The following is a 25,716-nucleotide window of genomic DNA, read 5'->3' on the forward strand; positions in this document are numbered from 1 at the left end:
GGTCAGAATGATTAAGAGTTTTCAGATGATGAAAGAAAAGTGTTAAGACCATGGGTGGGGTCAGGTCCTGGTTGACTGCATGGATCACAGGCCTGGGGAAGGCCTGGCCCTGGGGCACCATTTCACCTCTTATAGGTCTACACTCAAATGCCACCATGCCATTTTGCACTAACTACCTATCTGCCTTCAAGCATGCTTTGTCCTCCTTTATAATTTTCTTCAGAAGACTTTAGTAGTCGCTTGTGTACACTCAATGACTTATTAAACTGTTTGACTGTTATCTCTTTTTCCTCCCATTATATAAGTTTTATAAGTATGGAACATTTATTCATTGTTGTAGCCTTCCAGCTAATAATACCAACCCTGTTATGGGGTTCCATATATACTTCATGAGTGAGTGAGTGAGTGAGAGAATGAGTGAATGAATGAATGAATGAATGAGATGATACGTAATGACAAACGCAGGTGAAGGTTACAGGATTTCAGGAAAGAGATGATTTCTCTAAGAGCAGGTCTCTGGGATCACACTGTCTAGAGGGGGTGATTACAGTTCACAGCAATTACTCTCCTTGATGAGGGTACAATTCTATAATTGCAGGCTATGCCTAGCAGAGTAGACAAGCTCCAGGAAGGGTGACAAGATAGCCGGATGGAGATGTCAGGGAGCAGAAGGGGGCTGTGGGATAGACACAGAGCATCAAGGAGCCGGTGTGGTACTGTGCCAGTTCAGAGTGCCGTGATGCCCAGAGAAAGGAGAGGGCTTACAAACCTGAGCTGAGCAGATGCTGTTGAGAAACAGGAACACTACGAGAACACACCCTCAGAGGGAACCCATACGTTGACTCTGCACGAGGACGCTTGGTGCGGGAGAATTGTCTGTATTCTGTCAATCATGTTTTAAATAAACGCTGATTGGCCAGGCAGGAGGTGTAGGCGGGGAAACCAGACAGGAAGTAGAAATGATGCAAGGAGAGCAGGAGAATTCTAGGGAGGAGGAAGCTGATTCCTCCCACTCCTGCCCAGACCACCGAAGCAGCAGGATGTGAGCTGCACCACTGAAAAAGGTACTGAGCCACATGGCTAACATAGATCAGAAAAATGGGTTAATCAAGACATGAGAGTTAGCCAGTAAGAAGCCTGACCTAACGGGCCAATCAGCATTATAACTTACGGAGTCCTCTGTGTCATTTTCTTTGGGGCTAAACAGCTGGGGGGCTGGGCAGGACAGAAATCTGAACAAGCAGGCCCGGCCATTTCATGTTACAGACACTAGTTGGGTCAGATCAGAGCTTGGATCCTTTGATTAAGCCGTCAAGTAGACTGGCGGTCCCGGAGCACCGCAGACTAGGATGTCTAATCTAATACACTCTGAAATCCATCATGGTGCAGGTGCTCTTTGTATAAACTCCAAGTTTTAGATCTGCCAGGGAATCGGAAATAACAGCGCCAGCAGCGATTCCTTCTATATTTTTGTATTTTACAAGTCTGAGCCTGCTGACTTTCAGTTATTACATGAATGCTTGAATGAAATACATTATCTGTGCAATCTGTCCGTGAATAAATGAATGAAATTGATGTCCTATATTCAAAACCCATTTCTTCTCTTTGTGAGTACCAGTGACCAGATGATACTTTCAGAACATTTTATAGTGGCTTCTATAATGGCAAGATTTATCTGAGGCTGTGGCATTGCAGCTTGGTGGTAAAATATTTGCCTAACACAAGACCACGACAGTGCTCTTCAGAACACCACCCGGAAAGAGTTATGGCATTTTAAAGCTGTGCATAATTTAGGATCTCATTCATTTGTAGTCAAAGATATTTGCCACACAGATTGAGTCAAATGGGAAATATAGTATCTTTAAAAGTACCATAAGATATATTAAAAGTTTTAAAACCACGTTTAAGGCATGACTACAAAGAGCTAAAACCTGCTATGAGAGGCAAATGATGGCATATATCCCAAAGAGGTTAGTTAATTCAGCACAACAATAAACACACCAGGAGTGAGCACTGGAGTTCTAGGATATGTGAAGCAAGCATTAGTGGGACCTGACAGAGCAACAGCTCAATAGGAGCCTTCAGCAACACCATCAATAAAAGATGGCACAAGTCAACAAAATACCACAGAAGAAATGCAGGACCTACCCGCTGTAGACCAACACGACCTCACAGAAATAAGAGCTCCATTCCAGCCAACAACAGCAGAAGCACCCTTCTGTCGAGATGGAGTGGGGTATTCTCCAGAGTAAGTCATCGCTTAGTCCACAAAACAGGTGCTAGTAAATTTGAAAAGGATCAAAATCCCGCAAAGCATCTATCTGCCTTACAAGGGGTGGGAACCAGAAATCAACAGCAGAAGGACAATTAGCAAATTCATAAACATAGAAACTAAATAGACCAGTGGACCGCAGAAGAAATCATGAGGGAAACCAAGAGACAACTTTAAACGAAAACACAACTCAGCTACAAAATTGTGTGACACAGTAAAAGCCATGTTCAGTGGCTAAAAGCACTTGCTGCTCTTGCAGGGGACCTAAGTTTGTTTTCCAGCACCCATGTGGGGTGGGTCATAGCTGCCTGTAATTCCATTTCCAAGGATCCAATGCTCTCTTCTGGCTTCCACAGGACACCTCATGCACAGGGCACACAATAGGCAAACAGGCATACACATATATACATAAGAATCAATTTTTAAAAAATCTTTAAAATATGTTTGTAGGGCTTAGGGATAGAGTTCAGTGGTAGAGCTCCTATCTAACCCGAAAAAGGTCTTACTTTCTGCCCTAAGTCCTGAAAATAAAGACATTTGTGAATTCATAAATTTAAAAAGATGAACGAAAGCATGACTATGTCCTAACAACTTTATATAGTTGAATCTAATAACGCGGTTCAAGATTATATTAGACCATTTGGTTTCTGTCTTTGCAGCTCTCTAAGCCTTTCTATTCCAATAGTTACCCAGGTGGTAACTGGGTGATATATGAGCAGCAGTAACCAGAAATACCAAGCTAGCATCGGCCAGAGTCTCCAGATGCTATTGCCTACCAAGATGTCACATACCTGCCTGCAATCTAGTCAGGTTGAGCCCCCGAAGGACAAAACTCATCAAAGATGAATCCCTATAGACAGAGTCCTTCATAGACTCAACCTCATACAGACTCAGGCATTCCTGGGTTCCACCGACACGCACAGACCAGACTCTGTACCAGATAGATTGCAGAATAAGACCTCTGTCTGAGCCAGACCCTTCTGCCAAGAGCATAAGCCACCTCCCTCCGCCCTACATTCATCTGCCTAACACTTATCACCCTCCTTCGAGGGTGCACAGAGTACAATCCTAAAAGAAAGCAGCCATGGTGGGTTATCACCACCCCTGTGCAGCCATGGTGGGTTATCACCATCTCTGTGCAGCCATGGTGGGTTATCACTCCTGTGCAAAGAGAGCCACTAAAGAGGATCGTCTATGTGTTATGCCATCAAAATCCTAACTACTCTCCCAATATTGAGCAGAAACTACAGGCCTACCGAGTTCTTAATTAGCTGTCTGCGGTAAATGAAGATAAGATTTCAGTAATTTATATGTAAATATACTAAGGTATTATATTCAGAAACACATTTTCCTTCACTATTGTGTTCAACTACTTACCGAAGGCTTTCTATTGAGAGTGATAATTTGTGTTCTAATTAAAAATATTTCTGGGAACACAGTGTATAAATTATGAATACAATATCCCCATGAAAGCTAACATTGGTGACCCTATCCCCCAAAGTGGGAACTGTTCAAACAGCTTCATACCCAAGACAAGACAGTAGATAAAACACATTTTCTCTTGGAAACTGCATATATTTTCATGTCCTGAGCTACTTGGAAATTGAATGAATATTCTTCAAAGAGTATGTGCTTAATTCTTAGGTATTGAATCTCAGCAGGTATCTGGTTATATTATTCATATTTGAATGCTATCATGGAATGAAATAAGTATTAGAAATACTTGCATCTTACCTAGAATAAGCAATACAAAATAAATCACCATATCGACAAAAATCATTCATCCATTCACTCATTGTGCTTTTAAAAATTACATAAGGGAAAAACACAGAGTAATTGTGAACAGAATGAGATTTTCCAGGTAAATTTCTATGGTATTATTAAATAATCTTTCTTCTATGCATTTTAAAACATTGACAGAATTATAATTAATAAGGCATTCTAGGTAAACTGAATTATTCACATTGATAAATACAAATTGGTTTGCTAGACAATATTATTGGAACATTATACTACATTGGTCAAGGGTACATGATGGGTTACTTGTTGCCTTAATCAAAAGATTCAGTCTCTCTGGTCAGTTTCTCCCTGTAAAATTATAGTATACAATCACTAAAGTTTGTTGTAAAGATTAAATAAGAAAAACAGATATATTTATTAATCACCATTCCTTTTCTATGTAACATTAATTGAAAAACATTTTTAATGATATATTTTATTTTTATTATGTGTTTGTATGTATGGAAGGGTATATTCACATGGGTACAGGCACCTGCAGAAGTCAGAAGAGGGTGTCAGATCCTCTGAAGTTGTGAACTGCCCAGTATGGGTCCTGGGAACTGAACTCAGATCCTCTGGAAGAACAAAAAGAGCTCTTTACCCTTGAACCATCTGTCTAGTCCTTGAACATATATTTAAAAAGTGTACGATCTGATGAGAAGTCTGAGTACAGAACATATGTTTATTAAGTGTTCCATACAGTGTACAAGTACCATTCTCACAGGCAACAAAGTAGAGATTAGCTTTTCTAAGGGTGAAGAGTGTTATAGAGAGAAATAATGTTGGGGGAAGAGACAGGGAATAAACATGTCTAAAGTAGGAGTAGGGGGAATTTTATATAAGTAAGATAGGAAAAATACCTTCAAAAATGGCATCTAGCAGAAATCCCAGACTTCTCTAAATTCCACGAGAGCATTAGAGATCTAAGGGAAGGCCAATGAGATGATTCAGCTGGCAAAAGGGCTTGCTACCAAGCCTGATGACCCCGTTGAAACCACTGGCCCCACATGGTGGAAGGAGACAGATGACTCCTGAAAGTTGTCCTCTGTTCTTCACATGCAATGTGTATTCACACAAAATAGTAAAGATAGACAGATAGACAGATGGACGAATGGACAGATGGACGGATGGATGGATGGATGGATGGATAGATGAATGGATAGAGAGATGATAGATAGATAGATAGATAGATAGATAGATAGATAGATAGACAGACAGACAGACAGACAGACAGATAGATAGATAGATAGTTCTGATCTGGATGCAGTTGAATAAAAGGGAAAGAGAGAGATGGGACAAGAAGTCAGGGGCTTTATAGTGTGTCAGGGCTGATGCAATCCTAGAGGCTGCTGTAAAATCTTTGTAAAGACAAAGACAATAGAAATTGAGGTAGAAAGTCAATGGAAGTCCTCAACAAGTATCTGGCTAGCACACTGCAGTAGTTTGAATGTACTTGGCCCCCATAAGGTCAGGGGAAGTGTCAGTATTAGGAGGAATGACTTTGATGGAGTAAGTATGGCCTTGCTGAAGGAGGTGTATTACTTTGGGAGTGGGCTTTGAGGTCTCATATATGCTCAAGCCATGCCCAGTGTCTCAGTTCACTTCCTGTTGCCTTTGGATCAAGATGTACAACTCTCAGTTCCTTTTCCAGCACTATGTCTGCCTGCACGCCACCATGCCTCCCACCATGATGATAATGGACTAACCCTCTGAAACTCTAAGCCACACCAATTAAATGTTTCCTTTATAAGAGTTGCTGTGGTCAAAGTATCTCTTCATAGCAATAAAAAAAACACCTACAATGGTAAGGTTGGGGAAAGAAGAATGGGTCCCTTGGGCCTGAGCAATAGCTGTGATAGTGTATTGTTGGTGACATTGGGTGGATTGGTGCGGGAGAATTGTCTGTAATCTGTCAACCATGTTTTAAATAAACACTGATTGGTTAGGCAGGAAGTATAGGTGGGAAAACCAGACAGGAAGTAGAGGTTATGCAATGAGAACAGGAGAATTCTGGGAAGCAGGAAGCTCCCTCCACCATTCCTGCCCAGATCACTGAAGAAGCAACATGTGAGCTGACAGCTGAAAAAGGTACCAAGCCATATGGCTAACATAGATCAGAATAATAGGTTAATATAAACTACAAGAGTTAACAAGAAGCCTGAGCTAATGGGTCAATCAGTTTATAATCTTATGGAATCCTGTGTGTGATTTTCTTTGGGACTTGCTGGCTGTGGGGTACCGGGTGGGACATAAACCCCAACAAGCTGGCCACCATGTTACAGAGGATGAACTTGTTGTATGAGAAAGATGAATGTAAGATGATTCCAGATTCTGAGTTCAAGAAATTGGAAGAAGGGAGCTGCCGTTTGTTAAGATGAGACAGACACCAGGATGAACAGACTTTGTGGAGATTTTAAATGGTACTTATTGCACAGCAAAGTGAAACTTCTGAATAGTCCTAGGCTGGAGACAGAGATTCAGAAGGTACCCATGTATGGAGCCTAAAGTCTTATTGGAAGGGTGGCAAAGCACAACAGCAATACAATCTGCTTTTTCTACAAAACTCCTTCCAACATATTCTTTCACTTGTTTAGGTGTATGCATAAGTATGCAAGTATGTACACGTGCATATGAGTGTGTGTGCATGCCATGATGCTTGTGTCAAGGTCAGAGAAAAATCTCAGGTGTTAAGGCTTGCCTTTTTTTTTTTTTTTGAGGTAGGTGTGTGCCAGGCTATCTGAGCTACAAGAATTCTCCTGTATCCATCTCTCACCTTGCAGTAGGAACACTGGGATTACAAATGTGTGTTTTTGTATCTAGCTTCATGTTGGTTCGGGGAATATGAACACAAGTCCTTATGCTCGCATGGTGAGCACTTCACCTCCAGAACCATCTCTGCAGACCTGTAAATGTATACTTCAGCTTGCAGCTTATGCAACCCACTATAGATACGAAGGGAGGAAGTAAGAGAGGTGGCCTTTCCAAGTACAGGACTGATAGTCTACAAGCAAAGATAGATGAGACAGAAATTTAAACTGATCTCTCATCTATAAGTTATATCAGAGTGATCTCAGTCTTTTACTATCTATAGAAGATTGTCCCCCAGATAGCATTCTGAAAAAACATATTTGTTCGAGACACAAATAAAATGTACATAAACACACCCTAAACAATTAATCTTTCCCATAGCAGCATAGGACAAATACATCCCACCCTCAGAGATAGCAATTATAAAAGCAATAGAGTTAGAGTGCTGAGGAGCCTGGGTGCTGAGGGTGAGGTTTCCTAGGAAACTAAAACCCTCCCAAGCACAAATATTGTGAAATCCAGAACTCCCTAATGTTCTATTCTAAACCCTGCATATTTAGAAATAAAGGGCTTTTCAAGTAGTCAAAAATGAAAGCAAACACACAAACAAGCAAACAAAACCACTTTCCACTGATCCAGAACCAAAAGCTATACAACAAAATTCAGGAGGGAAATGCTATCAGGCTTTGGCAAATAAAACCCAATACAATGACAAAATAATCACACAGCCTACACACTCCCAAAGCAAGTCCAAGTCTTTCCGATAATACTGTATTCTGAGGCAGCAAGGGGTTTCTGCCCATGTCTTTTCTTCTTTCTTGTTTGCCTTTCTTTTTTAAACATTTAATTTAGATAAGAGAGGGAAGGTCAGAGTTGTTTTATATGAATTCCCAAAATATATGACAAAAGCTATTTCAAAGACATATATTACCTTAAAATATACTTTGTAAATTAAAGTTTTGCTACATAGAATTCTTTTGGGAATTAACAAGAATTGATGCAGAAGATAATAAAAATAAAACAAAACATAAAACAACTACTTGAACTACCATGGGAATCACTTATAAAAGTTAATTGTATTTTACCCATTCTAATAAAATAGCATTCAGTTACAACAGGATCTATAAAATGAAAGAGTTCAGATTAAACTGAGCAAAGCCCATATGCTGAAAACTTTAAAATGTAGGCTAAGTTTAATAAAAGACCTAAATAGAGAAACAAGTTGTGCTTATGAATTAAAGCTCAAATTTAAGTTGTTAACTGTTCTCAAGTTTTTGTTCAGAGTCCATGCAGTTCCAAACAAGATGTCTACCAACAAGTCTCAAAATTTGATTTAAAAATTCATATGAACAATCTAGTTTTAAGAATGCCAAAGTTATTTTATAAAATAATAAATGATAAAAGAAAGGGAAATATAATGTAATAAAGGAATAAAGTACACCTAGTTTTAAGATTTACTTTAGAGTTGTGATATTGCATAATTTTGATACAAGAACAGATGCATAGAACAGAATAATGCACACAAAAATATGATCAAGTAATATATTAACAAAAAAATTCATCACATTTGTGTGTGTGTGGTGTGTATTGGGTATTTTGTGTGTGTGTTGGTGTGTATGGGAATTTTTTTTGTGTGTGTGTGTGGTGTGTATGGGTATTTTGTGTGTGTGGTGTGTATGGGTATTGTGTGTGTGTGTGCGTGTGTATGGTGTTTATGGGTATTTTGTATGTGTGGTGTGTATGGGTATTTTGTGTGTGCCATAGCACTTGTGGACTTTAGTAAGCATCTTCCCAGGTTTGTTTTCTCTTTCTACTGTATGTGACCCAAGGATTGAACTCAGGCTGTCAGGCTTGGCAGCAAGCACTTTACCTGCTGATCCTTCTTGCTGGCCCAGGCAATTGATTTTTGACAAGGCTACCAAAGCAATTTAGAAAATTAAAGTTCTTTTCAACCAAGGCACTGAATATAGGCCATCCCTGTGAGTGAATTATGTCAGATGCAAATGAGTACATATTACTTCATTTCCATATTTTAGAATACAAAATAAAAATTCCTGTGAAAGTTAAATCATTGACTGGACCACAGGTCAGTGAAGGAGGGGCTGACACATGAAAAGGCGTCTTTCTGAGAGGATCAGAAATGGTCCCGTCTAATGAAATGCAATGTATTCTGTGTGATTTACACTTCGATAAAATTGATTCCTAAAAGGGAACTGAAAACCAAAGAAACATGAATGGGTACAAGTTACCATGTTGTAACTGGCATATCCAATGCAGATACACAGCTTTGTTCATTAGGTCATTCAAACATCCACCACGTTTAGATCGGGATTTACCAAACAAATCGACCCAGTGCACCCACCAAAAGTTAGTTGTTTTCTGCCTAATTCCTCTCAGATACTAAGAAATCTCAGTAAGTGTGGTTCGTGTTAACAAAGCTTTCGCTAGCAGCCACCAAGAGAAGATGCTCTCAACTGAGAGTCTGAGTAGGACGGGGATGTCTGTGCCAGGTTTGGTCTACGATTGGGTCTGTTCCAGACACTTGACGGTTCTTGGGCCAACTCCTCTTTACATATGTTTCTGCTGGTGAGCACATGATCAAGTCATTGATCTCTTTACTTTCAAGAGAAGTAAAATTGAGGTCTATTTGGACTTCATCTCATTAAAATCTGAAGAGCATCCTGATGAAATGATACAGATGCCCACTGAGAAACCTGCCCATACTGAGGACCTGTTCTCCATGACCATTGCCCACACATTCCCCATCCCATCTCTAAAGTAAACATTACCATCTTCTTCTTTGCCCATTATAGACACTGGTCCTCAGTGAGGCCTGATCATTTGCCCAGATTCACCCAGTCAGTGGCACAGCGGAGATTTCCATCTCTGGGGTCCTTAAAGTGATAGGTAATATATTTCCATACAAACCTGAAGTAAATAAATGCAAAGACCTTGGAGTTCTGATTCTAGTATTAGTCATTTTGCATTGACAAAAAAAAAGTTCAGAACACAGATGATATTATCTGGGGCTTTTGATCATCATCAAAATTGTACTAGGCAATCAACATTTGAAAATGATTCATTTATATCTTTAGAGAGGAAACACTACACAAAACAAAGTCAGTGTCTTTAGTGACCGTCTCTAAATCTGGGGAGAGTTATTACTGGTTATAAAAGAAAAACAGAAATGGGCAATACACACAACTAACAAATGGGCAGAATACTGCTCGGCGGTGGTAGCGCACACCTTTAATCCCAGCACTTGGGAGGCAGAGGCAGGCGGATCTCTGTGAGTTCGAGACCAACCTGGTCTACAAGCGCTAGTTCCAGGACAGGCTCCAAAGCTACAGAGAAACCCTGTCTCAGAAAACCAAATAGCAGAGTACTAAGGAAGATTCCTGGGTAACTGGGCAATTCCCACTCAACTAAGCAATAAAACAGCTGCTTAGCCTGACTTACTGTCGTTGTCAGAGAAAACCAGACAGACACTTCCAACTGGGACATTTGTAAATTATTTATCCAAAATACAATCACCCATGAAAACATTTTTAAGGCAATGAAATATAAAAAAGAAATGACCTGATAGATACTTCCTGATATCAAAATGATCTCCAGAAGGTGAAGTTACGCAAACATCCATAAGGAAGAGAAAACATGAAAAACCATTCATTAAACTAACTTAACCCTAATTCTTCTGTACATCTGTGGCAAGTCAAAGTCAGAACCTCATTAATAAACAATCAAATTCATTATCTATATTCAGATTTTCAGCAACACTCCTCTCCTCTCAGTTACGAGACCCAATAGTGTGGTATCCCAGCATCTACTTACACACATTTACATCATGGAGATGTCCCAACGTTCTGAGACATTTCTAATATTTACTTTTAGTAAATAAAGAATGGAATGTTCCTGACAATCAAGCACTTAAAGTCAAGCATTTATGTAGTGAGAAAGATAATTTTGCCTTAAATTTTAAAACACATTTATAAGTCATCTCTATCTGACATTCTCGCTTCCTCCCTGTCTCAGAAATCCTAGGTGTGTGTGGATTCCAGGGACAGCATCATGGAGGTGGCAATGCCACCATCTGACTCCAGGGATACGTCCCTTTCTGTGTTTATCACAAATTCACAGTTCAGTCACAAGTGAATGTAACTATCCACCAGAGGGAGAGAAGGGAAGGGACGGAGCACAAGCTGCCATCTGCTTTCCTCCCCCAGCATCCCTGGAAATGAAGACAGGGTGGGAGTCTCTCCTAGAAATGAGAGCAAAGTGTTCCTCATACTTGGCCCACTGACGCGTCTTTCGGCAACATTTGGCCCTGGCAGATGAGACAGCCACAGAGGCACAGTGCGATAGTAGCATGGAGCCCAACTGTGGGATTCAGCAGTAGCAGAATGGGCCTGTTCAGGTCTAAAGGTGTCTGGGTGCCCTATATGATGATGAGCGTGGCTCTCAGTACCCTACAGACATCCTCATGTTTTGTTGCCTCACAGGTCCCCAGCATTCATTTGTTTAGGCACTGGCATTCACACCCCTCAGTATTCATCAGACAAGGTACTCACAGTTGCATGACCAAGTACAGGTGATTCGGACTTTCATAAATATCTTCCAGGGCAACAATGTTTTCATGTTTTATCCTAAAAGTAAGAAAAGAAAGCACACACACAATGGTAAGGACAATTATACTTGAAAAGAAAGGTCATGACGGGGAACAAAAGTGACATGATAGAATCCCAATTCCTTGATAAGACATTGAAGACTTTCCACCACATGGTTCCAAATGTATTTCTCAACTTCATACTCCCTCAATCCCTTCTCTTCATCATTTCTAAGGCCTCGGGAGCCCACAGCTGGTAACACTGCACTGGATGCTGCTGCTGAACATGGATGCCATGGACCAAATCTCTCAATACTATATGTTCTCACATAGCTGCACGTCAAATGGTTGAACTTCCTGGGTAGCACATAACTGCTTTCCACTGTCTCAATGCAGGGCCTGCAGATGAGTCTAAAGAACCACCTATGTGTGGGTTCATCCCTCCTAACAGCCAGTATACCCCAGGGAACAGATTCATGGTCAAGTTCATGAATCCAGTACAAGCAAAGGAAAACCAGGCTGACCACCTCACTGGAGTTCACACTTATCCCGCCAGCAAACTCAGTTTCCCAAGTGAACTAACAGGGAAAGCTAATTTCATCTCAAATTTTAGAAACAATACATGTTCAAATCGCCTTGTAGACAGAAGTTTCTGTACCACCCTGTCCCACAGCCATTAAGTTCCAAAGCAATAAAGTGGCTTACATTAATTATAAACTATTTGGCCTATTAGATCTTACAATTTACATTAACCCATAATTTTTGTCTATGTTTAGCCATGTGGCTTGGTATCTTTTCTCAGTGAGGCATTCTCATCTTGTTTCCTCTGTGTCTGGCTGGTAACTGTGACTCTGCCTTTCCTCTTCCCAGAAAACTCCTAGTATTTGCCCCACCTATACTTCCTGCCTGGCTACTGGCCAATCAGCATTTTATTAAACCAATACAAGTAACAAATCTTTACAGTGTATAAGAGCATTATCCCTCAGCATCACCTATCTCTGGATAGTCAGATTTCTTTCTCCTGATATCCTGTTATTCCTGATATTCCTGTTAGAGAATTACAAGCATAATCTCATAACTAAGGATCATCAATAAGTTCTTAAGAGGCAGTCCTTAAATCTTCTGGAGAGTTTGGCACAAATGCAAATTCTCAGGCTCTGACTGGATAATACAAGACCAGGGCAGAGCCCAGCAGTCTTCATTTTAAGACCCCAGACAGTGTGTATACAAAAAGATATGAGAGACAAGGGGATTAGATCAGTAATTTTCAAATTTAAGTGCATAAATAAAACCCCTGGGGATCTGATGACAAGGCAGTTTTGATCTAGTGGGTCCAGGGTAGGAATTAGCATCTATATTTCTCACCAAAGTGCAGATGCTGCTGGCTTAGGACCACACCGAGTATCAAAGTCTCCAACAAAGGCAGCCCAAGAAGGAAACAGATTCATTCTAGCTCTTATAACTCTCCACAGAGAGCAGTTTCTGCTCAGAATGTCAAGCTCAATATTTATTTAATGCATATGAGGGAAGAATCATTTCATTCCTCAATGAGCTAATTAGCTCTTACCACATGCCTTTTGCTGACATTCCTGATGAACCACTTAAAGACAAGATGGAGCTTGCAGACTCTTGGGAGCCCCTTGAAAGTAGATTCACACAACTCATTTGTTTCCCCTCTTGTGTCTATAACAGATCTGCTTAATAAATATTTGCTCAAATAATGGATGGGTGAAATGTAAAGGCCATTGCCACTAAACAACAAGAAACAACATCCCATATGTAGTTTGTGAAAATGGAGGGATTGCTTCCCTGAGTATCAGATGGCTTCTTCTGCAAAAAGAAAGCTGAAGGGTGAAACGAACATGAGGGTTCTCTTGATTAGAGTTGGAAGAAGAGAAGATAATTAGCAAAGAGTGGCAATGCTCTGCTTTTATTTCTGCAGCTCTTATTAGTTAACATGGTTGTTTGTGGGAGTTAAAATAATTACACTAAATTCACATTTCACAGGCCTCCCATGCAAGGCACCTACTTACCTGTCAGTATTAGTTACTGTACAAGTGAAGCAAAAGGGTATCAGCAATGAGTTTATACCACTATATCAAATAAATCATGCTACCAAAGAAACAGCCAGAACTTAAATGGGGACAACTAAGATCTTGGATATTTGTGGAGTTGTCATTATTGGCTATACATGAGGAATATTATCAAAGAAAGTGTATATTGTGTATATTTTTTCCTTCATAAGAGCATAAATATTTCCACTTAGTCACATTAATTTGGGCTGTCAGGGCCTAGATTTATAGGAAATTGAGATGAATGGGATCACATGGAGGGCTGCTGAAGAGAAAAATGGAGTCACAGTTACCTCCAAATTCTAGAAAATAACACACACCTTTAAAGTATAAATATGTTCCACATATTGCACTGTTATGAATATAGAATATAAGTGTCTCTGGGACTCTTAGGCTTTGATATGCTGAATCTTATCACACCTGGGCTTAAACTGGCACCTATGGTCCCGGCAATTTTTGGAAGTTGATCCAAGAAGACTGTTTGGGCCCAAGAATTCAGTCATTCGGCAGTTAATAGCCATTTCACTATATACAGAGACAGTCGGCTGTGTACAAAACATTAGCCTAGCAAAAAAAAGGTAGGCTATAACAAAGGCCACAATGCCCAACTTGGGTGTGTAGGACAAAGAACCTGCTATGTCTTAACTGAGTGTTGATAGGACATTAATTTTTGTATCCATTGGAGCATTCCAGAGAGGAACCACAGATGGTAGGGACAAACCAAAATGAAAGAAAATGGCTGAGAAGACATTAGGAACTCTCCCTCTCAACCAGTGTTTCAGAGAGTCAAGCAACGTGTCTTTCACTGGGTTTCCTGTATCTGGAAGGATACAAGAAAAAACAAAAGGTTCTATCTTCAGAAAGCTTGTCTCAGTGGAGCAAGCCATGAACAATTAAGTATTAAACACCAAACTCTAAAACTCTTGTATTGTATTTAAGGTTACAGAAAGCTGGGTCCTGTGTGGGTCAGAATTATGGCAATGATCTCAACAAAATGATGGGGCTGAGTTGTGTTGCGATGGTTAATGCTTGAATAAGCATACTTGAGTGATTTCAAATAAATCCTAAAATGGCCTCTTCAAGAAAAGTGGTTTAATTAACTTGGAGCTGTTAGAACATGGTAAAAGAAAACATTCTGGCCTCCTACATCTGCTTTTAATCACTAACTCCCCCTCCAGACTCCTTGGGATAGAGACAGACTAAACTCACCAGTTTAAAATTTATAGATTATCATTACAAAACACCTGACACCATCCATTTCTGCCGCAAGGACAGGGTCTGCGCCACAAATGTCAACCACAGCTGTGTCTGCTCTTTCCCTTATTCATTCAACAGATATCTGCTGGGAGTCTGCCTCGGGCCAGGCACAGTCCTTGGCATGAGGAATTTAGTGGTGGGCAAGACACTGAAGCCATTCCAGCCCCAGGGAGCACACACAGACTACAGCTAAGAAATCTTCCCAGGGAGCCTGGCAGTCCCTGGAAATTAGCATTCATGCCATTAATCATTTACAATGATTACATTACAACAACAATCAATTGTTGTTGGGAGCAACAGAGATTAAGCCTACAGCATCTGCCTGCAGACTGGTGAGGTTCATAATGCCTCCTTCTAGTATTTTCTTCTTGTCATCAATCCATCGTCCATCAACAATCTTACAACACAGTCGTTATGCCTCTTACCACTCCGTGGGCGTTCATTTGACCAGACTGTTTTTCAAGCAAAAGTAATGACCCAGGTGTGAAACACAGCGATCATAGGGCCTTAAGTAATCCGGGAAACTCTTAGTTAGCAGGCGCTAGACATTATGCATATGCAAAGAAATGGTAATGTAAGGTTCCTGCTTTCGTGATCTGAGTAAGTGTTCGCACATGAGAAGGTAGGGAATCTTAATGATTTCAGTCACTGCTGTCTTCCTAGTGCCACAGAAGGGTGTGACAGAGAGTACACTTCATAGACATTTGCTGAAGGAATGAATGAATGAGTGAGTGAATGAATGAAAATAAGCTCAAGCCCATTAAGCCACCTACTCATTTTCGCTTGCAATTTTACCAAATCAGATTTTGTTTCTCACGCAGGCTTAGCCTTTGGAAGTTAAAGTTTTTACCTTTCACTTTTTTTTGTTTGTTTTGTTGATGTTGCCATAGTTTCGGCACCTCTGGGGATTGACCCCAGTATCTAGAGCATGCTAGGCAATCGCTCTACCACTGAGCAGCAGCTCCATCCCTAAGCTTCATCGAACTAAGTCCTTTTCCATATCCATGCAGGGCGTTAGATAGCCATGGTATTCTAAATCTTGATTCATTCATCCATTGTATTTACCACTCTTCCCAGCTTTGGGCCATTTGCTTATTTGCTGGGTACCCATGCAGGGTGCTCTTTTTTAAATTCCTACTTAAAACTTTAAATAGGAAAGTTGTATTCCACAAGAGACGCCCCCCCACCAAGTTAACTGACATTGATCAATGGGCTTTGATTGCCATTTAGTTGCAAACTCCAAAGTACGATCATTGAGCCCATATTTTACCATTTATTCATGAGACAACCAGAAACTTTGCTGAAATGACATTTCTCCACGCTATATGCCATGCGAGACTATTTAAAAAAGAAATTGGGTGTTCGGGAAGATTTGTTCTTAGGAAACCCGCGTTGGCTCCTAGCAACCACTACAGTCTTTACTAAATGATCACAAACCATCTGCTTAATTTCCTATTCCAGAATGTTACCGTGTACTGAGGTCCAGCTTCTCAGGCTGTAGATCTCAGATTCTACTGTTTTGTGTTTACAAAACGTGACGGTATCTCTGACATTGTTTCCCTAAACATCTCAACTATGATTCTTTTGTAATAAGTGCAGTTTCCTCAGCCCCCTGGGACATAGCAAATCCAAACTTAGCAATGAACCAGTTTCATCATTTTATTTTGAGTCTGCTCACAGCGCTGTCTTATTACATGATTTGTTGAGCCTCAAGCATATGTCAAGTATGTGCACTGGTTCTTGTTATGCTGAGAATTGAACCCATGGCCCCCAACCTGCTAAGTAGGTACCTACCCATTCACTTACACCACCAGGCCCTAGGGATTTTTAAATATTCCATTTAAAATCAACAACTTTACAGAGTAGACATTATTTTCCTTAATTTAAAGGGGGAGGCAAACATATAGGAGGTCAAGTATTCAAGGTGATAAAACTCATAATTTGCATGGTTGGGGTTTGACCTAAGCCTATTCTTACAACCAAACCTATATTACAGCTATTTACATAGCTTTGTACTAACTATGTTGGTTAGAATTTTTTGCCAATTTAATACAGACTAGTATCATCTGGGAAGATAGACTCTCAAGTGGAAAAAATGTCTCCATTAGACTGGCCTGTGGGCACATCTGTGGAGTATTGTCTTGATTACTGATCAAAATGGAAAGGACCAGCCTACTGTGGGCAGGTGGATCTGACTTGTATAAACAAGCCGGCTGAGGAAGCCATGAAGAGCAAGTCAGTAAGCAGCATTCCTCCACAGTCTCCACTTCCATGTCTGCCTCCAGGATTCTACCTTGCGTTCCTTGCTGACTTCCTTTTTTACAATGAACTGGGATCCAGCATGTAAGTCAAACAAACCCTTTCCTCCGCCAGTTGCTTTGTTCATGGTGTTTATCACAGCAACAGAAAGCAAAGTAGGACCCTAAATTAGAGCAAATACATCTAAGAGAATATAAAGCCAGAGTAGTCTGTGTAAGAGGTATCAGTCTCACCAGTAACAGGGCACTATGCACTCTGAGGGGCGCAGAGATTTGTTGAACCACCTCAACGTAATGAATGTTCTCAAGATAATGGCTGTAAACCGCTTGACTGATGGAATCCCGGTGTATCGAAGAAGAACAGAGAAGATGTGTTCAAAAACAGAAAGAATAGTACAGGGTCTGGAAGTAAAAATCATGAACAACTTCTCATGAGCTCCCAACTGCTCCATCAAAATAGAGAGAAAGTGCACAGAGAGGAGATGGGGATGCGGTCACTGTCCGAGTGGAGGCTGTGGCTCTTCCTACTTGTGTAGCTAATCCCTATTAAGTCAACCCTCAGCTTTTCCAAAGCATGACCAAGGGGACCTCACACACATGAGGATTGTTCTTTGGAGAGCACCAAACTGCTAAGAAATGGGCATGATTTAAAGACAATAATGTTGCTGAAGCAAGCTTAGGTGTTAAAGAGGATTTCAATTAATTTTTATCACTAATCTGTCAAGCCCAAGTAAGCAATAGCTGGCGCTCCTATATGCTGAGGGTTACTGCTTTATGCATCTACATTGTCTTAATCTCCTCAAACAACAGACAGAAGAGATGCTCAGAGGGTGGTAGACCGAGGCAGAGAGAAAAAAGTTGAATGGGAAAACAGCATATGGGTATTGAAACAGATGTCTGTCCACACTGTAACTAAAAGCCAAGAAAAAAAACCCAGAAGAAGCCAAGAGAACATTTTAAAATTAATTCAGAAAAAAAAAACCCACAGTGCCAAACGTACACACAGGCCCTGTTCCAAAGCCCTGAAGCTGGAGGGAACATTAGGACCAAAGGACAGCCATGCTTGCATACAATCTCATATGTTCTGATATCAACATCCCCCCTCCAGTCTACCTTTTCACAGTTTGACAAGCCATAAGTTTTGAATTTCATTATAATTGAGGGATGTAACACACACAAGATAAAAGAGAAAGTTAAGTACTGTTTGGTTCTTCTTTTTTTTTTTTTTTTTTTTTGCTTTGTTTTGCTTCTCCATTCCATCATGATTTATTGACCTGAAGAAAGAAGAAACCTGTGAAAGCAAATTATAAAGAATCTAGGGACCAGAAAGCATACCAAAATCCCTTCCCTTAGTATCATCCTTGCTTTCTATTCAAGTTAAATAAGCCAAATGGGTAAGAGTTGAATGCAATATACCCAGAAAGAACCAACTGACACAAAGCATATTATTAGAAAAGGTAGGTTGGGTTAGTGTTCTATTGCTGTGAAGAGGCACAGTGACCACAGCAACTCTTATAAAAGACAACATTTAATCGGAGTTTGCTTATAGTTTCATTATAGTTTCAGAGGTTTAGTCCATTATCATCATGTGGGGAGCGTAGCGGCACACAGGCAGGCTACAGCAGTGGCTGAGAGTTACATTCTGTTCAGAAGAGAGAGAGAGAGAGAGAGAGAGAGAGAGAGAGAGAGAGAGAGAGGACCTGGTGTGGGCTTTTGAAACCTCATAGTCAACTCCCAGTGAAAACCTTCTCCAACAAAGCCACACCTCCTAATTCTTACAATCCTTTCAAGTAATGCAGCTCCCTGGTGGCTATATAAGCCTATGGGGGCCACTCTTATTCCAACCAGCACAAAACCATCTCTCTTCACAAGGATTGCAGTCTCATAAGGAGCTGTACCGAGCTTCAGCTACCCTCTCAGGCGGGTAGGTCTGGGAAAATTTGCCTCTCTCCTGTAAATTTAACCACACTCTGAGGCAAAGGCCAGAGTCCTTCAGCAACCATCGCTCTTGGCTTTAATTTTATTTATGCCTAAGTTTTATTCACACACAAAAAGCAGGGCTCCCTGGCATGGAATTGAAGACTATTCTAACAATACTTAGTTCTAGGTAAGCATTCCTGTTTGTGTAGTAAAGGCTTACAGTTTCCTCAGATTTAAAGTTAAAAACAACAACAACAACAACAAAAACCGTGTACTTCCTGCTTTCTTTTTATCAGAGTGGTTTTTCCCCTGCTGAACAACCTATATAGTGCAAATTATGACCCCCCAAAAGTCAGGATATTGCCCATCAGAAGAGAATATTTGCCAGCGATTAGCAAACTTAGCTTTATAACTTGGGCAGCTTCACTGATGCTATCTCCCCGTTCACATGGCCATCCACTTCTTCCCAGTTCATAGCCACCTCCTGGGGCTCACTTCCTAAGCATTCCCACCCACTCTGGAGCACGCTCACTGCAGAGTCCACCAGACTCCCTACTTTGAACTCTGGTGCTGGCTCCTTGTGGCCCAGCATGAAGTTCAAGTCGCCACCCTGACTGAAAAGCATCCATGGCCGGTTCTTCACACGTTCACGGATCTTCCGCTCTGTCCTTCGCTAACACCTTCGGCCCTAGCAGGCAGTTCTCCTGCACTGCACCATGCCCAGCTGCGCACACCTTTTCTCTGGCCACACAGAACCCTCATCTTTTCTCTATCTTCATGCTGACTTACCCTTTCAAACTCCTTTCTATGGAGAACCCTTTGCTAAATCCAAAGGGTTCGCCGACCTTAATTCTCACCTCTTCTGTGCCCTTCGGGTTCTTCTATTACGTTGGGCACCTGTGGTACGTACTGCACTGTGTATGTGTATTTGGTTGTGTGCTCTTTATATGTAGACAAAAGAAGCCTAGCAAGGTATGAATCCAATCAGTAACAGTTAGCTCCGAAAATGTTAAAGCTGGAGAGGAGTTCTCACTTTAGGCTTTCCCCTCAACTAGATTGTATGTCTGAACCCAGAATTCAGAAAATTGATCCAAGTGACCATTTCCAGACATCTCCCCAGGGGAGTGCCAGCCTGTCTCCTCAGTGTGCACAGAGAAGTTGCTAGATGGTTATATTGCTTGACTTTATAAAGAACGGCTTTTAAAAATTCTCCATCAAGATCACCAACATCTAGTATACCAAATAGATGCAAGATGCTGCACACAAAGAAATGGTTCAGCGGTTAAGCTGCTCTTCCAGGGGACCTGTGTTCAATTCCCTGCACCCACACTGTGGCTCATGGTCATCTGTAACTTTGGTTTCAGCCAATCCGATGCCTTCTTTTGACTTCTGTGGGCAGCAGGCAAGCAAGTGGTGCACAGACATGGCATGCAGGCAAAACACACCCACATGCACAATGTAAAGTAAAATCAATTTGAAGAATAAGCATCACATACTAATAAGTCAAACTGCCCAAAAAAAGCAGAAAATTATATTGGTTCTCAGCTCTGATGCATCTAACTGAAAAAAGTCCTGACACTGGACTTTAACTTTCTAACTTGGTTTCCTCAATTATAAACAAACACTAAAAATATATTCTAACTTGGTTTCCTCAATTATAAACAAACACTAAAAATATATGCTTGCACTATCTCACTGCCCACCAACACCTTTGCATGGGTTTATAACATATATACATATATATATACATATATACACACATATATACACATATATATGATAATAACACTCTAGGGACTGTCCAGAATTCAAACTTCAAATCCAAAAAAAAAAAAAAAAATTACTTCTCTTTGCTGCCAGCAGATGGAGCCATAATCAATAGGAGACTAAAGAGTGAGGCCTACCAGCTGGGTACCTAACGTAAGTCAGTCATAAAACACCTTAAATTTACAAATCAATTTTGCCATAGTTGTAACTGTTTAAAGGTTAAGTAAAATGCATTGACTTTCTCAGATTGTGAAATGAGTGTTTCTTCGAAATGTTGAAAGTTAATAAAGAAGATCTAGGAAAGTGGTTCAGCTGGTGGACTGCTTCCCTAAGTACACACTTGGCTCTAGATTTAATCAGACTGCAATAAAACCGGGCACGATGGCACGTGCCTGCAATCCTAGCCCTTAGAGAGTGGACTCAGCAAGATAAAGTTTAAGGTTCTCCTTGTGTACATAGGGAGTCCAAGGCCAGCCTGGGCTAAGTGAGACCCTGCCTCAAATAAAACGAAATAAAGAATAAAAACTCTTGTCCACAGTTGAGCTTGTTCTTAGGAGCATCCTAGACACCCTCAGTATAGCACAGATTCACCAGATGAAGGCAGCGGCCAGCTCTCTTAGGCAGTGTGGCAGACTGGAGCCCATGCTGGTAGGCACTCTGCAAGGGGCACTGGAGGGCTTGGCCTCCCTCTATTTGGTCACACTCTAGCTCTGCCAGTGCTCAGGGTCTCAGTTTTCTTATCTTGAAATTACTTCGCTCGACAAGACACCCTCCAAGACTCTTTCCAGTGCTTCCAATCAATGAAGCTAAAGCGATAACGAGGTCAAGCGCATTAAGAAAAAACAGGAGACCTATGAAGCTTGACTCTAAGTGACCAAGTTCCCCGGAACGTCTTTGCTGCCCAGGAGCCTGGTTTTATAAACTCACACTTCAGTAGCTCCTCTGCTGTTAAGCTCATCAATTAGATATGGGACGTGCTGAACTAGGAAGTCTTTCATACGAGAATGACCCACTTCTCCTTCAATAGCCCTTCACATAGCCCTGAATCCACAGAAAAACGCTCAGTGATTTGCTTCTGTGGAAAACAGTTTCCAGAATAACTAGCTAGGATTTGGTTGTCTTTAATCCAAAGGAGAAATAATTTAGATCCAAATTTAGATTTTTTTTTAAAGTACTTAGCTCACAGAATTCAATGAAAAAGAAAACAACCTATTCATTCCTACGGGTATAAAGCCTTGATGGGCTGGCTCACAAAGAGTTGGAATATTGGATTGTCAGTTTCGTCACAAGATCAAGCAGTGTCAGCAGCAGGTCACAAGATCAAGAGTGCACTAGAATTATCTGAGAAGTTTTCACATATACTGATACCTGGCCAGGGGATGCAGCTTAACATGCACAAGAGCCCTGGGTTAGATCCCCCAAACAGCCAACAATCCCTGCCCCAATACCCAGTTCTGTTCCAGGAGGTGTTAATTTAATTGGCTTGGGACTTGTCTAGGAAAGCGTCTCAAACGACCAAGTGTACAGAAACTGGTCAGTTGCTAGGCTACCGGGAAGGAATTCAGATGTTTAGAGGTCTGGTGATTGCACAGGTTTAGTGGCCTCTATAAAGTTAGCCTAGGGGGACAGATTTCCCTGACAATAGATCTTGTGCTAATTGTAAGATTCAGGGCGTCCTGAGGACAGAGGGTCACGGCCACGTGACACTCATTACTCCTCTCCAGAAGAGTGTGTAAACGCTGACAAGTTCTCCCTGGCCGCCTGTGACATTTCTTTGTAATACTTCTCAGGAAAGCTTGTTAAGACTACCACCTTTACGAGAATATCATTTCCTTTTCGGTACCTTTGTAGAAGGATAATAGATGTGCCCAGGGTGCTTTGAACATGAGAACAGACTCCTGGAGACTGAGAGGGCATTAAGGTGTCTGGTGTTCTTTGAATAGAGGCACACCCCTAACGTGGATTTACTAGCTTTGCTGCTGTGAACACGTGACATTCAAAGGCACCTTCTAAGCTGGTTCCAGGTTCACTGTGGATATTTAAATGGGAATGTAGCAGTCACTCCTGTATGGAATACTGCTGACGACAAGGACCCGGAACTAATGCCTAGACTGCAGCATCATTCACTCCAGCTCACCCTGGAGACTTGAGTTCACCCAGCTTCCCTTCCCCCACACTTCTCTGCACACCTACAGGGCTGAAAGGGTCAAAACATTGCTTTCAGCAAAATCATTGTTTCCTCTTTGGGTCCTCCCCCTATTCCCTGTGCTTTCTCTGTGCTGAGGACACCACACCAAGGATTCTTGGTTTCCCAAGCCCCAGGAGGATGCCCGTCTATCAGTTGCTCAGGCTCAGTCCCTTGCCCTGGCAGGAGGCAGGAACTTCCACAGTGCCACGGAGACCCAGGTGGCCTGAGAAGGGAAGAGGCGGCCCAAGACTGCTGCCTCTGTTCACACAAGATGCAAGGCAGCTGGGACCTGAGGAGTTTGGACCGAGGCCTCTTGGCAAAACAGATGGAGTGCGGTGACATTTATTTAGAGAGTAGTTAGCAAACTGTCAAATAAAAAGATGGAGAAGAAGAAAAACAGAGCAGAGGGGAGTCTGCTTTTAATGACTGCCTAGTGTCTGTGGCCTTGCAGACTTAAGAGACTAACGCTCCATCGTGACAGATCTTAGAGTTCGAGGAATGTGCCCACACACAAGTTACAGGACCCACTGTTCTTTGCCTTTTGCATTTTGGTAATCAATGCTGTCACACAGTCTGTCTGGGTCAGACCAGGCTGCCGGAAACCTGGCACATTCGAATGAATGAAAACCTTCTTTCAAGCAATTACATGTCAGGTCTTCACGAGGGTGTTTGTGATTAGCTCTGTGTTTGCTTTTAATCTCGTATCTGAGTTTCTCATCGTTTCCAGCGTGTGAGTACACGAAGCACAAGTCTCTGCTCTTTCTTCTCGAGAAGCAGCGGCGCGTTTCTCCGGAGCTGAGATTAGGGGCATGATTAGAAACATGTTTTGCTTTGTCCCTGCCTTTTCAAAGGGGAGCGTGTTACAGACCTCGCCTCTTGGCACCCCTGTGGCAGGATGGCTGAGTGTACTGAAGCAGTTCTGAGTTTACAGTTTTATGTGTCCTGCTAATAATAGACCAAGACTCAAAGGATGTCAGCTTGTGGGAAGTAGCTCACGGGAAGCTTCAGCATCGCTTCCAACATACCCAGGACACTCCAAATAGGCTGTGTCCTATTTGAGAGCAACCAACTAGTTGCTGTCAACCTAGGTTTCTAGAAATTTCAGGGGTGCAGTGCCAAGCAGACAGCTCAGTACTTAAGTACTTAAGCTCAGTACTCAGTACTTAAGCTATGAGTTCAATTTCCTGAGTATACATTAAAAAAAAAAAAAAAAAAAAACAGGTATGGCAGCCCATGTTCCCATCGCCAGGGAAACAGAAACAGGCCAATCCAGCCAGCCTAGCCTGCTTGAAATATCAAGGCAAGCTGAAGCCCTGTGTCAAAAATCAAGGTGGATGAGTGACTGAGAAACAGAAAAACCAAAGTCCTCCACCCTTCATTCCATATGAACCTGCACACACACACACACACACACACACACACACACACACACAGAGAGAGAGAGAGAGAGAGAGAAAGAGAGAGAGAGAGAGAGAGAGAGAGAGAGAGAGAGAGAGAGATTTCAGAGTTTCAAGAAAAATTCAGAACTCAATAGTCGCAATAGGAAAGAGGGGACAGAAAACTACCATATGGAACCCTGACAATGACATTCCGGGAACCAGGCAAGGGGACTGTGACAGTCTCCGTTCTCCTGTGCAGCAGAGCAGCTGACACACCCAGGTGGTCACAGTCTGCAAGCCAAAACCCAAGGGGGTCTGGGCCATGCTGAGGTCACAGACAGGCTACTGGGTACGGCAACACTGTCTTTTCACAGCAGAAAGGTCTGTCTCCTGAGCATCATTAAGGTCACTTTGACCAGTGTCTTCCTGTCCCGTTGTTCTGAGTCCTTTGGTTTCTCAAGTATTCTAGAAAACTCGGTGCACAAACCTACAGAGGCCCACCTGCAACAGATATCAAGTGTGGACACCATGAGACAGCCAACATACCGGCTGTCCTCACTGGCAGAACTTACCGCAGACGGCGTTAGAAACAGAAGACAAAGATTCACACCAGGAACAGTCTCCTTCCCTGTCTCCATACTGGGCTCAGCTCCAGCAGCTTTAAAAAATGTTCTGCTACCAGAGCTCTAGGGTAGGATGTTGGTCTAGCTCGGGGCAAGAGTCTGGGTTTGATTCTGAGCACCACAAACAATAAAACAGACGGCTGCAAAACACCGAAGATAGCAAACAAAGGACATAAAAAGTAGAGGGAAAAGAGTAGGTATAACAAAGCAATTCAGAAATTTAATAAGAGTTATCCGTCACACTTGACCTTGAGAAGACAGTTATTCCTGAGGTGTTTCAATACAAAGGCAATCCCTGCCTCCACTCTCAAAAAATTGTCTTCAGGACTGGGGAGATGGTTCAATGGATAAAGTGCTTGCGTGCAAGCACAAGGACCTGCGTTCAGATCCCCAGGATTCATGTAAAACGTGGACATGGCAGCATGCATTAACTGGAGTAGAAGCAGGTGGATGACCAAACCTCACCGGCCAATCAGCCTAGCTGAACCGGTGAGCTCCAGGTTCAGCGAAAAACCCTGCCTCAAAAATAAACATAGAGACCAATAGAGAAAGACACATGACGTTAACCTCTGACCTCCAAACACACATTAGGGTTTCTTTAAAACCCAACAGTTATTTTTAACAATAGCTAGAAGCCAGCAACGCAACAATAGGAACAGAGAAGAGGCGAGGAGATGCCAACACACACAAATATACATATATACACGCATGGAAATTTCCCAGCACTTAAGGTCTCGCACTTCAGCCTGGGGCAGGTGGAGGGAGCAGGTGGGCAGGGCAAGCAGGCCTG

The 25,716-nt window shown here is 41.8% G+C and overlaps 1 protein-coding gene across 3 annotated transcripts in view; it reads right to left on the reverse strand.

Annotated features, from left to right (window-relative positions):
* The window catches only part of Camk1d (calcium/calmodulin dependent protein kinase ID), a 407,618-nt gene that overhangs the window by 143,518 nt on the left and 238,384 nt on the right, over positions 1-25,716 (reverse strand). For all 3 annotated transcript variants that reach the window (XM_087896387.1, XM_087896388.1, XM_087896386.1), the window contains exon 3: positions 11,428-11,502. In XM_087896387.1, coding sequence (XP_087752513.1) covers positions 11,428-11,502 — 75 coding nt within the window. The remainder of the gene's footprint in view (positions 1-11,427; positions 11,503-25,716) is intronic.

Source organism: Myodes glareolus, chromosome 14 (assembly GCF_982192425.1).
Source record: "Myodes glareolus chromosome 14, mMyoGla1.1, whole genome shotgun sequence".
Taxonomy (NCBI): Eukaryota; Metazoa; Chordata; class Mammalia; order Rodentia; family Cricetidae; genus Myodes; species Myodes glareolus.